The 15,662-nt window shown below is 38.2% G+C and overlaps 1 protein-coding gene across 1 annotated transcript in view; it reads right to left on the bottom strand.

Moving 5' to 3' along the window:
- The window catches only part of IGF2BP3 (insulin-like growth factor 2 mRNA binding protein 3), a gene marked incomplete at its 5' end in the record, with an annotated part of 111,802 nt that extends 96,279 nt beyond the window's left edge, over window positions 1–15,523 (bottom strand). The window contains one exon of the mRNA XM_010010424.1: window positions 15,463–15,523. Coding sequence (XP_010008726.1) covers window positions 15,463–15,523 — 61 coding nt within the window. The remainder of the gene's footprint in view (window positions 1–15,462) is intronic.
- Window positions 15,524–15,662: the final 139 nt, after the last annotated feature.

The raw sequence follows: 15,662 nt of genomic DNA on the forward strand, positions 1-15,662 counted from the left end.
AGTAGGGGTCTGTATCCCTTAAACAATTGTACTACTAAGCTCATTTTGTTGACCAAGCATTTTAGAGCTGTGGTCACTTGCCATTTATTCTCTTACCCCACCACTAACTGACAATTAACTGAGATGTGGATAACAGTGAAAACACTCAAGAGGTATGTGAAAGACTGAAAATAGTATCTTTAAATGCAAGCGTGCTTCTAAACATGTAGAAAAAATGCCTACTTAAAATCCTAACCAGTATGAACCAGTAGTTCCCTAAGGATGGGACACAATGCTTATCTTTCATCTCTCTCCTCCCCACCCCTCCTTTCCTTCAGCCACCAAAATAGCCAAATGCTTCTTCTCTCCTGTCACTTGCTTTCCTAGTGACCACGAGGGCTACCAGTGGAACCAATCAGTATTTCCGTTATGGACTAACTGTTAAGTTTTACATCAGCTATAAGAAGTAGCTCTAGACTGAAACTTGTACATGATGTCCCTACAATACATGGCCAAGTTAGGGACTGGGGAGCTCTTGATAGGGAAATTAAAAGGATTTTTTGCCCCCCCCCCCTTTTTTTTTAAATTTTCAGGGAATTCAATTTCTTTTTAAAGAGATCAGAAAGAAATGGTGCAGGATACTTCGGTGTCAATTCTGATGTAGGATACTTCAGTCTCAATTCTGAAGCGAAATATGTTACCAAGGCTTGAATAATTAAAAAAGCCAACAAGATACTTTGTTCCACAAAGCAGCTGCTGGCTACGCCCTCAAAAGTACTTTTATTCCACGTCTTCCCTACTATCATTCCTCACTCCACACAAGCTTGCACATCAGTTAGAAACCTGATGGAAATATGTGACACATATCATGTACAATGTAAAAGTTCTGGCAACTGTTTTTGTAGGGGAGGTACAGCACCAGATCAGATCTTGTCTTAACAATAGCTCAGTTTGTGCTTACCAGGTTGAAGCATCTAAATCTCAGACTGAAATATCTAAATAAAACGAGCAGCATTCATAGACTAACTCAGTGGCCACCATGCTGCCGAGCCCAACTCTCTCAACCACAAGCCTTGTTTGCAGAGACCATCAGAAATGCTTTCCAGATTCCTTATGCCACAGGTATAGATGGGGAGTCTGACCATTTTGGTCTCTTTCAGGTCAGGTTTAAGTGAAACTGAAGTTGTTCATACTCAGTTTAAGTTCACTGAATGCTCCAGATTAACCAGTCAAATTCAGTTCCGGTTTGGGGGTTAGAGGGAAAGCAAAATAAGGCTTTAAGTAAAATAACAGACATTCCTCTGCCTATACACTTAAACCACGTAATTGGGAGACCTCTGTTACATAGGCTTAGAGAGCAGGGAACTCTGTTTGCTACTTTTTTGCTAATAAATATCCGATTTAAACCTTTCAGGTTGAGAACAAGCTCCTTTAGAGCTTAAACTAAGCCACACATTAGGGTAGTTCAGGGACTCATCCCAGTGCAGACTTCTCCACTGCCTCACAGTTTCACCCCACACACAGACTTTTAAAAGAAAAACCTTTCTGCTGCCTTTCCTAGGCTACTTTACCAAAAAATGGCATAAATTAATGACCAATTCCTAAAACAATCTCAGAAGTGAGGATTCCTGAGGGGTTTGGGAAATGGAAACATACTGAAATGCTCATGATGCTGAAAACACTAACTTCGAAAAGCTTATGTACTATAACTAGAATAAGTGAAAAATCCTGCTAAGCCTGATTTTAAGTACATATGTAAACTTCAGCTAACAGGCAGGCTTGCTAGCATTTTCAAATATCTTCCACGGCATAGAAGGATATTAATAGGGGCAAATTATTTCACTTGGGAAACTGTCAATATAATAGTATCTAAAAATATTAATAAAATCCTAGTGCTTAAAAGAACTAAATAAACTAAAAGCAGACTTAATGTGCACAGAGTAAATCAGCACTTTCAAACGTACAGCCACACATTTCATGCTTCTCCAGTGTTTAAAACCACTCTTAAAGAATGTGGTGCATATGTGTGTCTGCGTACATGCACATGCATTCATGTCTTTCACTCTGCATCCATCCTGGCCAAAACTTCCATTTGTATTACTTTTTTTTTATATATATAAATACATGTATTACTCAACTTTTCAAGAGGACAGCTTTATACTGACACAATAATTAAACATTGAAAATATACACTGTGCTCATCATCTAATGTTCCGGCAAAGCCTAATGAAGACCTGCAGTTAACCTGCTCACATGGCTAAGGGGTCTTTAAAATAATAATTTTTAAAAAGAATCTACTACCTCATTACTGCTTTCCACCCTTCAAGCTCAAAACAAACCAAAAACACAGGCAAGAGAAATATCTTCTTTTATATCTTCCGGACCACACTAACTGGAACAGAGTAGAATACTTCACCAGTTTTACAACAGAAGAAATGTCAAATTTACCATATATTTCCTCCTATGCTTGCTTTAAAATAAGTTCATCCATCTAAAGGATTCAGTACAATAAACCTTATTCATACCAGACAAAATTTAAAAAATAAAAAAAAAAAATCCCACCACACCCAGAATTTTTTCAAGTCTAAATTGATGCACGTGATAGGTAAGACACCGCAGAGATACCAATTCTCACTTTGATGCTCTAGTAATTATTTTACTAGTACACTCTGTCAAACTAATTGAATACCAACAAGAAGAAATAGCACTCAAGTGCTGGCCCTTACTAACAGTAATTCCACGTGATCTTAAACTGATTAAGTGACTTAAAGCAGATGAGACATAACACCTCTACCAGAAGAGTGCTAGAACGTGCAGGGTTTGCACTATCACCACCAAATAATTTTCCCTCCTTTCTCTTGCCCTGTCAAAACCCAAAAGACATAGAAAGCAACCACTCTTCTGTTTGGCTTTCTCATTTTTATGCTGAATGTCACGAAATACAGAATTAAAAAAGCCATTTCTTTTTCTATACTTCAATTACTTGCAAAGAGAAACAAATTAGGCTTACGGTTTTCAGACATTGCCATTTCTTTTAAGTAATTTTCTCTGAAGAGTCGTCCCCAAAAAACTAAATCCTATTCAACTACATGGAAATTCTGTTGACAGAACAGCACCAAATAAAATTATTTCACAGCTGTACTTATAGCAAGAAGTTACAAGTTTAGAAAAACTGCTTACTCCCCCCTCAAAACATTTTATCCCCTCGAAGTGTAGAATGTACCATCTTTCAGTTGGGATGCAGAGCTAAGTAATTACACACTTTGCACACATACACAATATTTTCTACATTAAGTTTTGATCTAAAGACAAGTTACTGGAAAATGTTTAACATGTTTTTAGAAGTTTAATTTATAAAGTAGTAACAACCATGCAAAGCTTTCTATTGTCTACGAAGCTTATTTTCTCCTTTTTTAATAGGGCAATAATTTTGCTCCGAGTAAGTGTATCTACACTAGTAAATCCACATTCACAGTAAACATTTTGTACCAGCATAGTTAAAGCATCACAGCTTGTGCATAGAGTCTTTTGCAATTTTTTGTATTTACTTAATAGAAATATTGTCAGTTATATCTTTCATTAAACTTCATTTTTATCAATTACCAAAACAAACATCTGTGCTTTGACATAGCAGCCTTGATTGGTGCACACTGGTTTACTTAATACAATATATGAAAGTAATTCCTGAGCTTTCAGACCAGATCTTAATGAAAGCCTTAGAGCATCATTTCATTCTGCTCAACTGGAAAAGTCAACAACTAAAATTTAGTTGTTCACAAGTTTTAAATTACGCAACATTTCAATTTTACAATTTCTTTCAAAGGCAAGTTATGTTGAAAATCGCTTGTATAAGAGGTGTTAGAGTATTTTCTTTAATAAACCTTCACAGTTAATATTTAATAATTTCCCCCGCTTTCATAATCCTATAAAAGAACTGCCATGACTTTAAGAAGTAGCATATAAAGCAATTATAGGATAGCCACTATAACCTTTTGAATAACTCCATCATTTTTCATTTCCTTTTCCACAGAAAACATAGAAGATGTACGTTTTAAAGATGAAGATCACAGCAAACATTGACTTTCCCACTGTCACTATAGATTTAAATACTGTTACAATCAGAGAACAAAAAACAGTTTACATTTCTGCACTGAGACACTGCACTCTTCACAGAGTAGCATTTACACTATTTTAGTTCACTTAGTATTAAACTGAGAAAAACTGTAAATTAAGAGCAGTTTTAAACTAACAGAAAACCAGTTAATTCGTAAGTGTAATTTGCAAGTTAATCATTACTGTCAAGGTTATTTGCATTTGGTAACTTGTAGTTTCCAAAGGCATAGCATTTGCTAGATATTTAAATCAAGGTTAGGAACAAAGTTCATATGAACAATGATGATAATTTTGACCAAGTTTAATAAATTATTTAGCAGTCAATTACTTCGTATTTAGTTTGTATACAGATGCACAAGCTTATAATAACACCAAGGCAGTAATTACTATCTTATTTTTACAATCATACAATACTGATTTGTTAACAGATACCTAAATTAGGTGGTACTTGCCCCCCCTAGTAGATCTAGCTGTTTTTACCCAGGAGCATAGCTTCACATAGTTTAAATACGCCTTGCAAATCTTTGAAATTCAGCTGTTCCGTCTGCATACAGATATGTCCAACAATTGAAAATTTAAGAATATTTTAAAGGAACCGCAGAAAGAAACCATCCTTCTTTTGGGGTTACTGATGATTTTCTGCGAACACTACTGTTTGTATGTCTTCTTCACTCATCTCTCCCACCATCGTTCCCCAAAAATTCAGCTCATTTCAAGCCATGCTGGCACCAGCTTGGTACCTAGTATCATACTACACAATAAGAGACAACTACCAGTAACAAGCAGAACTGGAGCTACCAAAAGCCTCAAGACAAAGCAATAGCTCCCTCCCTCTCCTCCCCCAAACCTCAAATACATGCTTTAATAGTTTGTAACCACATGCTTATTATCCACAGAGTGCAAGGAAAGTTCACAAAGCTGGATGTTAGAGGGAAAAGAAACAGGTCAGGGCACCTGCTCAGCCCCCCAAAACCAGCCAAAGTTCTCCTTGTTGAGCCCAAGTCTCATCAGGTCGGACACGCACCACAGCCATTTCCAGAAGACTGTCACTGCTCAAACGCCATTTCACCCTCAGGAACTTGCAGGGCTTCATCATGGTGAAACATGACTAAGTTTTGGCCACGCTTTTCCATGCCTTGCCTTCTTTTTCCTCCCCACTCCTCACCCCACCCCCCTTTTTTTCCTTAAAGGGTACCACCCGGAATGATACAGCCAGTGACGCAAGTGAGAACTACGTCAAAGAGTGGTTTTCTGTAATACAGAACCGTGTATGATTTCCACCAACACTCTATAGCTAAAAAGTTAAGACAGGTTGAACTGGCATTTGAAAAGCCATTTTGAAGGGCTGCAGTACACAGCACAGCACTTCTATACAGTGGGAGACTGACGTAACCACACGTGCAATGCTGGATCTGTACTGTCGTTCATGCATTCATAAGTAGCATTTTCATGTTAAGATGCTGAACTTAAACATATGCAAAACCAACAACAGTCACAATACGAGAACTGTGTAGATCAGGTGATGTGAGTGAAAGGGCCAGGAAGAAAAGCAACATACATAAGCTTATTATTTGCAATGGAGGCAGGCAAAAGCCAATCACAGAGAGTAAATGCTTCAGTAAAAATCACAAAATTGCAAGTCAAACGCAAAGTTAAAGCAATCATCAGCTCCATCTAAAAGCTTGTAGGGCTCTATAATGATAAACCTTCTAAATCTTTACCCAGGATTACTTTCAAGGAGTGATGGGTAACTTCAACTGTATATGGGTTAAGCATACGCTAAATGCCTGAAAATATAATTTTGCTCACGATTCGAGTTTAATTGAACAACTGTCACCAAGCCCAGTTGTACAAAGGGTGTGTACTCCACAAATTTCAGTGAAAGTTTACAGTTCTATGTTAAATACAAAATTTCAGGTGTATTTACATGTCAACAATCACTTCTTGTTTAAAAGAGCAGCCAGGGTAGGAGGGGCAGAAATAACATAACATTATTAAGAATTCCCTCTCAACTGCATAACGGAATATTAAAACTTCTAAAGAGAGGTGTAGAACTCATTGTATCCAAACACATTGTTAATGCAAACAAAACAAGCAGCAACCCAAAGCAAGCTACCAGATAGAATGGGACTTCATCGTATGCTACTAGGACTCGGACCACCACTAAGAAACAAACTTTGTATTTCATAAATAAAGGGTGACCTACATTTTGATGATCAGAACTTCATGTGGGGTGTTTGGGGGTTTTTTTTGGGTGGGTGTTTTTAAGAAAAATAGTTTAATAGAATGAGCATTCTGGTGCATCTTTGAATGAAACATTATTAGCAGTGTAAAGGACAATCTTACACCACTGCTACTGAGCACCAGCATTAAACTCTGAGGAGAAATCTAGTGATAACTACAGAGCATTACAAAAAAAAAAAAAAAAAAAATCCCTGCTCTGACTTTAGGAACTGTCCATTTCTTCTGTATTTTGCACAGGTTATTAGAAACAGCTTGAATACCTGTGCCATACCCAGGATCCTCCAATTCTTTCCTTAAGCATTAGTAAATCTACAAGACCGCATGTTAAACTGCATGTTTACCATGTCTTAGTACATAGTTGAAATTGAAAGAGTCTGAACTTGTATACAGTTTTAAATGCCTATCATCCTTGGAAGTCGCACGTTTCTTAACATTATCCTACGCTAAAGATTTCTGTGCAGATGCAGAGTTCATACAATCAGGTAACAAGTATCAAGATATTCCAGCACTTCTGTTGCGGTCAAAATGAGTATCTCTTGGTTACCAAAGGCAGTTTTTAGCTCTCCATTGTACTGCTGCCCACCACCACCTAGAGCTTGCTTAAACAACTGAACTCCTACTAACACAAAGCTCATGGTATAAAAAAAAACTCTTGTTGCTGATCAACACCAGCACCCGCTGTGATCAATACCACTAAAAGACACGTAGTGACAAATCCCTCTCACTTGACCCTGGTGAAGAGTTTCCTCTGCACACCAGAGTTTTCCACACCACATCAAAGAAAGATGTGGTTCCTTCAGGGATCCAGTTCTCTTGGTAGGGAAGACCTAGGTGCTCTTTAGAGCACAGCAGTACACATCTCTAACAGCCTCCGTGGTGAGGTGAACCTGTGGCACACTGGTAAACAATTAGCAACTCATTTAAAATATTTCAAAATATTCCAAGACACTAAGTAATAAATTTAATATTTTTTCCAAACTGTGACCTGTTTACAGCTGCCACAAAACTTTCACTGGAATAATATATAACGTATGCTTATCATAATTCTAATTAGGAGAAAAATAAGACATGGCTTATGTTATAAGTGTAGTCTATTATCTTGGGTTTAACTACTACCTAAATTCCCCAAACATCCCACAGATTACAGCTGACTAGGTTTTTTAAGTACTGTCCTAATGAGACATGGTTTTGAAATTTTTACTCTAAGACATAGGAAGAAAAAAAGTGAACTATTCTTCCACGATAACCAGGAAGCCACCATCACACAGAGGATCTCCTCCATGTGTAAAATCAAATAATCCACTCTGTCACTGAAAATAAATTTCCCACTGATCTGCTCTGCTTTAAAACTACTGGGTTTTTAAGAAAAACCCCTTATATCTTTTGCCTTTGTCAGATAATATATGCATTTTCTCTGTCTAAGCTAGAGTAGTTCTGCAAACTCGGTTTCCCAAGAGCCTCGCCTCAGCACATCGACGACTTCCTCTGAGGGCAGGGGAGAAGGGGCAGAGAGCGCACAGGATCGGGCCCCAGGATGAAAGCTGCATGGGGTGATTGCACAGTACAACTCACTCGAGGCTGGGTTCGGTTTTTAACCCCCTCTTTCTCATGGCTAGCCCTCCTGCCCTGCTTCTTCCTAGAAAATTAGAATCCCATCTTGATCATGCATGCTAGATATTTAACAGATAATTCCAAATCCAAACACAAGGTTTTTACTTCATTCCTAACCACTATTTAACATCAGGTTTTAGGAAAGTAAGTGTTCATGAACCCAACTGATAACTTCAGGTTATTTTTGTTTCTCCCCGACAGAAATTTTTATTCACACAGACTAGAGTTCCCTCTATCTGGAATTTTGATTTCTGCACTACAATATTTAAGGCTCCAGTAAGTTCAAGCAAGATCCATTTTTGAGGAAAATCCTAGACAACATGCACATTTAACATTAGAAAATAAAAATTATTCACCAAAAATAATAAAGCACTGCTATTTTCAAAGAGGAGTATTGTATTAGACACATGGTGTAGACTACATATTTTAAAATAGTGTTCCTAAAGTTCAGCTGAGCATGAAAGTTAATCTTTCAAAAGTGAACATTCAGCCCCAGTTGTGTTCAAGTGTATTAGTACCAGCAAAAAAAAAAAAAACTTTCTATTTTTATAAATTCTCAAGATATTTTTAGCTCGTCTTTTCTTAACCTACAAATTATTTTTATGGTAATATAATATTTTAAAGTATGTGTGTGTATATATATATACACACACACAGACACGTATCCACACACATTCTCTTCGAAACACTCTCTCCATTATTTCTCACCGATCAGATCACAGCCACAAAATTTTGAAGATACCAAAACAATTAAACCAGAGTAAGGCCCTTCCCAGATGAAGGCCTTTCATTTCAAAACAGTTTTGTTTCAATACTTAGTCCCATACCCAAGAAGAGTCAGATCCCTCTTTGACTCATGTTATGCCCACTCCTATCCAAATTTTACCTTTAATAGAAACACCAAATGCCTCATTTTACTTGTTAGAGGCAGGTTTTTGTACAGATTTGCAAAAGGATGGTTTTAGTTGATGCTGATTCCTTTGCATCATGAAGAGGCAGGCAATAGGAGATACACATTAATTCCTGCTAAGGTTATGTTGCACAGAAGATAGCTTTTATACTATACATTTCTCTTGTGCCAGCTGCTGTGATAATACACTTCAGCAAAATAACATTAATTTAGTATAATTAATTTAGCATCATTTTCCATTTCAAAATTTCAATGCACTTGCAGGAAAAAAAAAAAAGGAAACAAATAAAATGAAAACACAAACTTTTTTAGCTCCACTTTTATTACTATTATATGTAGAGTATTTTAACATTTACCCTAATATTGACACTTGTAATATGCTTTATTTGCTAAGTATCCAACTACAGACATTAAGATTTTCTTCTTGGTTAAATGTATGCATTCTTCAATATACACTCACAAACTAATATTGCAAATCTGGAAAGAAGCAAAGCCCCAGAGAATTTCTCCTTAATTACCCGAAAAGTACCCAAGCACACAGGACCTCTTGCTCCCATACAGAAACTTCCAAAGCCAAATTACTTATTCCAGGCGATGAGAAGGAACAACTGCCATTGAAGTACCCACATTGGTAAACGTGGCCATGGAGGCTGAGTAACACCAGTAAGCAGTGGGCTTACAGATGTCCCCAGCAAAACTTAAACCTGGACATATGGGGAGATTTTTAGATTGCACATTCAGTATTTTCTTTATTTGAACAGCAAAAGTAATACCCCTAAGACAGTGAAGATGCAGGATAGAAAGACAAAGTTGACATGCTTGGGGTGGGGGGAAGGACAGAAGCCTCAGACTAAAACTACAAAATAACACACAAGTATTTCTGGTGACAATGTCACATTTCTGGATGAAATAAGGAAAAGTTACGGTTTTGTCTTAGCTTTCAACAGTAATTAGCATATAACTCAACATATAATTCTATACTCTGCATCATTTAAGATAAAGAATTGAACTGACATGCAGATAAATATTCTGTATATGAAAACAAAATGAGAGAACACATTAAAAAGAGAATCATACTGAAGCATATTGAAGTGCTCTGGATCTACATAAAACACCTCAATGTTGGTAAGTGCATCAATCCTAGTCAAATTTTCCACCTATGCCTCTCCCTCTATAAAACATTAAGTTATACTTGGATCTTCTAGCATTTAATTTTTGCACCCATCTTCATCTATTTACTGATGCCAAATAATCAAATTCCAAGAATAAATTTGACTCCTAAATTACAAGAAAAAGAAAAAAAAAAAGAAATCCCATATCAGTGTTGCCTTGGGCCTGTCTCCCTGGGCTCATGTAAGGATAAGATCACCACAGAAGTGTCTTCAACTGTGCTCCATGGTACTATGTATTTATTACTTAAATCCCAGTAGGATAAAATACTAAAAACTAAGATGACATTAAGGAGAGGACCAGGTTTAAGGTGCAAAATATCTTTTTTGTGAGGTTCTCTGAAGGGCTAACCCTGTGTCTGTGGTTAAGTGTATTTTAATTCTGCCTGGGTGCATCTCTCATGGCCATTATGGGAAACTTCACGTTTTCTGCTAGGTAGGTAAATCCCAAGCCATTTAAGATTTTTTGGGGTCAAAACTAAGCATTTGAAGTCCACACGGTTGCTGACCAGAAGCCATAAAAGGACTCCAGCACTGCAGAGTCCTATGCTCTGCACTTAAAAGAGCAACTGAAACGAACACAGCCCCATTCTACAAAAATATCACCTTCAAGGTCTCAAAAATGTTGAACATGTTATTACCCCATGATGAGGGGTGAGAACAAGGGAGAAATTAAAAAATCTAAACATTTCCTGATTATCTTTTACTACCCTTGAATTACACTTCCAAAATGTCATTTTTATATTCCACCCATTCAAAGTTTACCATATCCACACAGAATTTAAGATCTACTGCAAGTATGTTCCCAAGGTACCTTCTATTATGGTACCTAATGGGATGGTAGCAAAGGGAGAGCAGGACCAACCTTTCAGGACATGCATTTAAAGAGCTCTCTCATGCACTCCAGCATATTTTTTAAAACTGCAACAAGAAGGGATTTTTTTCATTATTATTATTAATGATCAGTGTGAGGAGTCTTAAAAATTAAACTTCCAACAACACAACACTTAACACGGTTAGCAAAGAATTATCTGTTGTTGCCATAATGACTTGTTGTCTATGTAAGAATCACAACTACCCGGGTTTGTTTCCACTCCTATTGTAAGCTTTCAAAGGTTAAAAAAAGTACTGGTTTTCTGTTCATATATGCAAAAATAAGTGTGTGAACAGAAAATATGAACCCAAAATCATTATGCAGAAGGTATGGTTCATCACACTCAAACACATTCTAGTTTGGGCCCAGGCACAGTCCTCCACCTCTTTCTGCAGCATGAATATGGCCTATAAATGACACATTTTCTATCCTATATTCTTACATTCAGCATGTTTCTCCCTGCTTGATATTTACAGAAGTAAAACTAAAAATCAATGCCACTAAATAACTTTTTTTAATAACTGTGGCCATTGTAGCCACGATACATACTTCAGCCTCACAAAGACATTTCCCACCGCCTTGTGTGCACAAGATACAAGCCCTCATTATACTGAAAATTAGCAACACAATCCAAGGCCTATCCAATAGCCCTGGAACAGAGGTGGTTGCATGAGAGATTTTGGGTTCATTTTCCTCAAATCAGCCTTGAGATACTCCAGCATTAAAGGTGAAGCATAGCTGCTAGGTCATTGCACTCCCCGTAGCACAGCTGATAAAGAGACAGAATTACTCACAAGGGACACCTTTGCTGCTCTCTTCTGTTCCTCTCCCAAACACCACCCACCCCACCCCAACCCCCCAGAAGAAACAGTATATTTTCACAATAAAGAGCCCTTGAGGTCGGGAGGAAACAAAAAAATAACCTTCTAATTGGAAGACCACCTCATCATTACCACAACTGAGGCATCACGAGCATTTTGGGCTCCTGAAGGCCCTTGGAGCAGGCATGGTAGACCAGGTCTGGGTGGGAAGAGGGGAGATAGGGCCAGGAGACTGCACCAGGCACATCCCCAGGTGCTCAGAGTTATCGCCTGCCCTCCCCCTTCATCGCACACAAGTGACATCAGGGCCATTTGAATAATCAGATTGCAGCTACATCGCCTTGTGAGATACCAGCTGCTCTTGGATTGCAGCGAGGTAGTACCCAAAGCCTTGCACCACAAGTTCCATGGGCACGGGTGCACATACACTGTGGGCTACCACTGTCCTCTTCCCTCATTGCTGCCCTGTGAGAAGAAAACCCATCTAGGCAGCAAAGATTGTCACTAACAGTGCCCTGCCTTCCCTCATAGAGCATGACTAGCAGTCAGAATTATCACAATGCCTCTCCAACTTTTGCATAAAGTGACCTAAACCTTTAAATATTGTAATAGCTTTCCTCCACACCGAGGGGTCTGAATGCAGAAATGCTGCATTCCTTTGGCATTCCCTTGAGATTTCAATAGTAAGTCAGGAATCTATTCCAAGCTTATTAAATACTTTGCACCTCCCCCAAAATAATTCTCCACCCTTCCATCAAGGAAACCTTGACCAGGCCCCTTCTTTCAACCACAGCGTATCCCCTTGTCTGTTTGTAAATGCTTCCAAGGGGGAGGGGAGAGAGAAAGCCACACACACTGCTCTCTCCGCCTTTCCACAGCAGGTAGGAAGGTAATTTTGCAAACGTGGGTGTGCCCACTTCAAATCTGAAGATCCAGCAAGGGCTGGAATGCAGTGACTACTGGGCCCAAGAATCTCACCCTGAGTAACAAGCCAGGCACACTCCACCGTCTTCTGGATTCAGCTCAACTTTATGGCAACCCTAGCTGACACCACCTCTTGACCTTCCTTTCTGTGACAAGGATATGGATTACCAAACCCTTACCCTTTTCTCCCATGCACTGCACCCCAGGCGCCTCTGGAGGAAGATACTCACAAACTACCTTTGCGAATGATAACATACACACTCCACTAAAATATATATATATAGCACATATATGTATAAACATATTTAAGGAGGTTGTAAGGAGGGGAGCTGGGACTCTCCATAAAACAGCTTCACAGCAGTAGAGGTCAATACAACGTATTGAATAATTTCAGCGCGCTACACAACAACTTTTGCTCTTATGAAGTAATCATTTGACCAAACTAGTAATCGTGTGCACATGCTGAAAGACAGACTTGATGCACCCACTTTTCCTTTACTAATGGTGTCACATCTCTGACCGTGTCTCACACACTGGAGTGCACAGGGCTTCATGGGAAGCACTTCCCGGCCCTGCAGCGTGCAAGCACTCTGGGTGGGCCTGGTGAGCAACCCCCAATCCACACCTTCCCCTGGTGCAAAGGGATACAAAGACTTCAAGTAAGTTACTTTAGAAGCACCTTAATAACCACTTTCACCAAAATACTCAACATTTGCAAACTGTTACCAAACAACTCTAAATACACGCCCAGCATGCAATGTTACAGTGACATGACAAAAAAAACCTTAAACTTTTTGACAAACACCCTCCCCACAAAAAATAAAAATACAAAAACACAACAACAGAAAACTATTACACATCTATGAAAGGAATGAGAGTCACTTTTACATATGGAGGCCACTGAATGAATTTTAAGTGGTTTTCTATATTTGATTTGGGAGAGGGGGAGCGGAAACAAAGAGGAAGGAAGTGCAGTTATGAGAAATGCAATTTAATTTTCTGTTAAACAGCAATATAAATCTGAACTATATCTAATGCATTCCAACATGATACTGCACAATGAAGCAGTGTTTTAACAAATAAGGGCTTTGGGAGAAGCTATAGGGGTATGCTGATACAATTACATTTGCAACTTTTAAAGTGTGCCTGTATGTAGGCAACTCACGCCTAGGAAAGTGCTTAAGTTCAGTGCAGAATTCTTTTCAACAAGTTACAGACAGATGCATGTTTCTGATAATTGCTAATCCACAGACAAATAGGAAGACATGCTACCCAGTATGAAGAATGGATTTTACACCATTTCAGCTGAGAGGACAGGAAAATACTTTTAAACACATTAAACAAAGATAAATATTAAAAAAAAAAAAAAAATTGGGAGGGGGTCAGCAGTGATTTTCAATTTACCTTTATACGAGTAAAATTAGTTTGGTTTCAACATCATGAATAGAATGCTACTTGTGTAAGCTTAAGATACATAAATTTATTATCATACTTATTATAGAGACTAATAAGAAATTAGCAATTTTTACATGGCCCATGGAATTTTAGTCTTAAATCTAAAAATATATTCCACCTACAACAGTATTTTTATATACAAAGGGTCTGAAATATAGGTTACTGTAAATCAGAGCAATACACCTTGCATATTAAATAAAAGCACATACAGCACATTAATTTGCAATGAAAAGTATCAAATAAACAGCATCATATAGATTAATGCGGTATGAATTGTTCCAGAGAGGGGTTCCCCCCTACACTTAACTAGAGCAAAAATCCTCCATATTTTCTCAAGCAGAGCTTTCTTCTAACACTAAATAGTGATTAAACTTCTAATTCTCAAAACACCAAGATACAATGCCCATAAAGATAGCCAATTCACCTTTTCAAATCAACTATTTTAAAAAAAGACAGTACTTTTAAAAATAGCCCTGAAATAGTAGAAGCCCTTTCTAACAAAGTTACACAGACAGACATACTTCCCAGATTGAATAATGGAGTACAGGAACAAGCACGTGGAAAGTTTGATCTATTTTGTTTTACCCTTTTAGTGCATGCCAGCTTTTCTATAATCTAAATATTTGTGAAAGCAGCAGGCTGAATTGCTATAGGCAGTATAAAAATATTATCCTGCTTTATTGCAAGTATTGCTTCTTTACATGAGGCCCAACGAAATTACTGCCTTGCAAAAAATTAAACATACATTTAGAAATTAAGGATGCATAAATCCTGCCCTTATTGGGAAGAAGTCATTCTCTTGCTGCTTCTATAGACCAGCTCAAAATAGTGATGAAAAAATCCTCTCAAATACAGAAGAGACTTCTACTACCTGCCTGTAAAAATGCTGCAGACTTCAACATGGCAGGACCAAAAATATATGTATACCAGTGTATTTATAAGATGCTTTTTGTTGCTGGAGCAAAGCTGATGTGCTTGCCCGTTACACAGTTCACAACAGCACGTTTCATTTCCTCATAATACCCAGATTTTAACTCTTCTCAGGGAACTTTAAATTTTAAAATCTTCACAATCATTTGCCATCAGCCCGTAATAACTCGCTTCTCCCACAAAAATGCTCCACCCTCTAATAAATTAAATACTACCACTGTTGCCCGGCCAAGAGACTACATTAGGAATACATGGGGTGGTTCTAGAAAACCCCTAGGACAGCACAGAGCGCACGCCTGTGGGTTTAAGAAAGCGTTCCATTTATCTACAGGGAAAAGAAACACGAACCTAAGCATTTTTCAAATTGCTTCTCACTGGGTAACGAAGGGCAATAGGGAAGCAAGGAAAGAGGTATAAAAAGAAATAAATTACCTTTGTCTTTTGGGGACTGAGTGTTCAACTTCTATGAGTTTCCCATGCAGCTCCACTTTACCTGCAGAGATAAACGGAAAGGGGGAAATAGCTGAGCGCGGCTGTGCGTCCCACGAGTCCCCATCTCCCGGAGCGGGTTTGCAGGGGTGCAAGGCAGGAAACGGGAGCGCAACACGTTAGCCCATTCATCGGCAACCGAG

This window comes from Nestor notabilis, unplaced genomic scaffold (genome assembly GCF_000696875.1).
Source record: "Nestor notabilis isolate BGI_N333 unplaced genomic scaffold, ASM69687v1 scaffold15832, whole genome shotgun sequence".
In the NCBI taxonomy this organism is placed as follows: Eukaryota; Metazoa; Chordata; class Aves; order Psittaciformes; family Psittacidae; genus Nestor; species Nestor notabilis.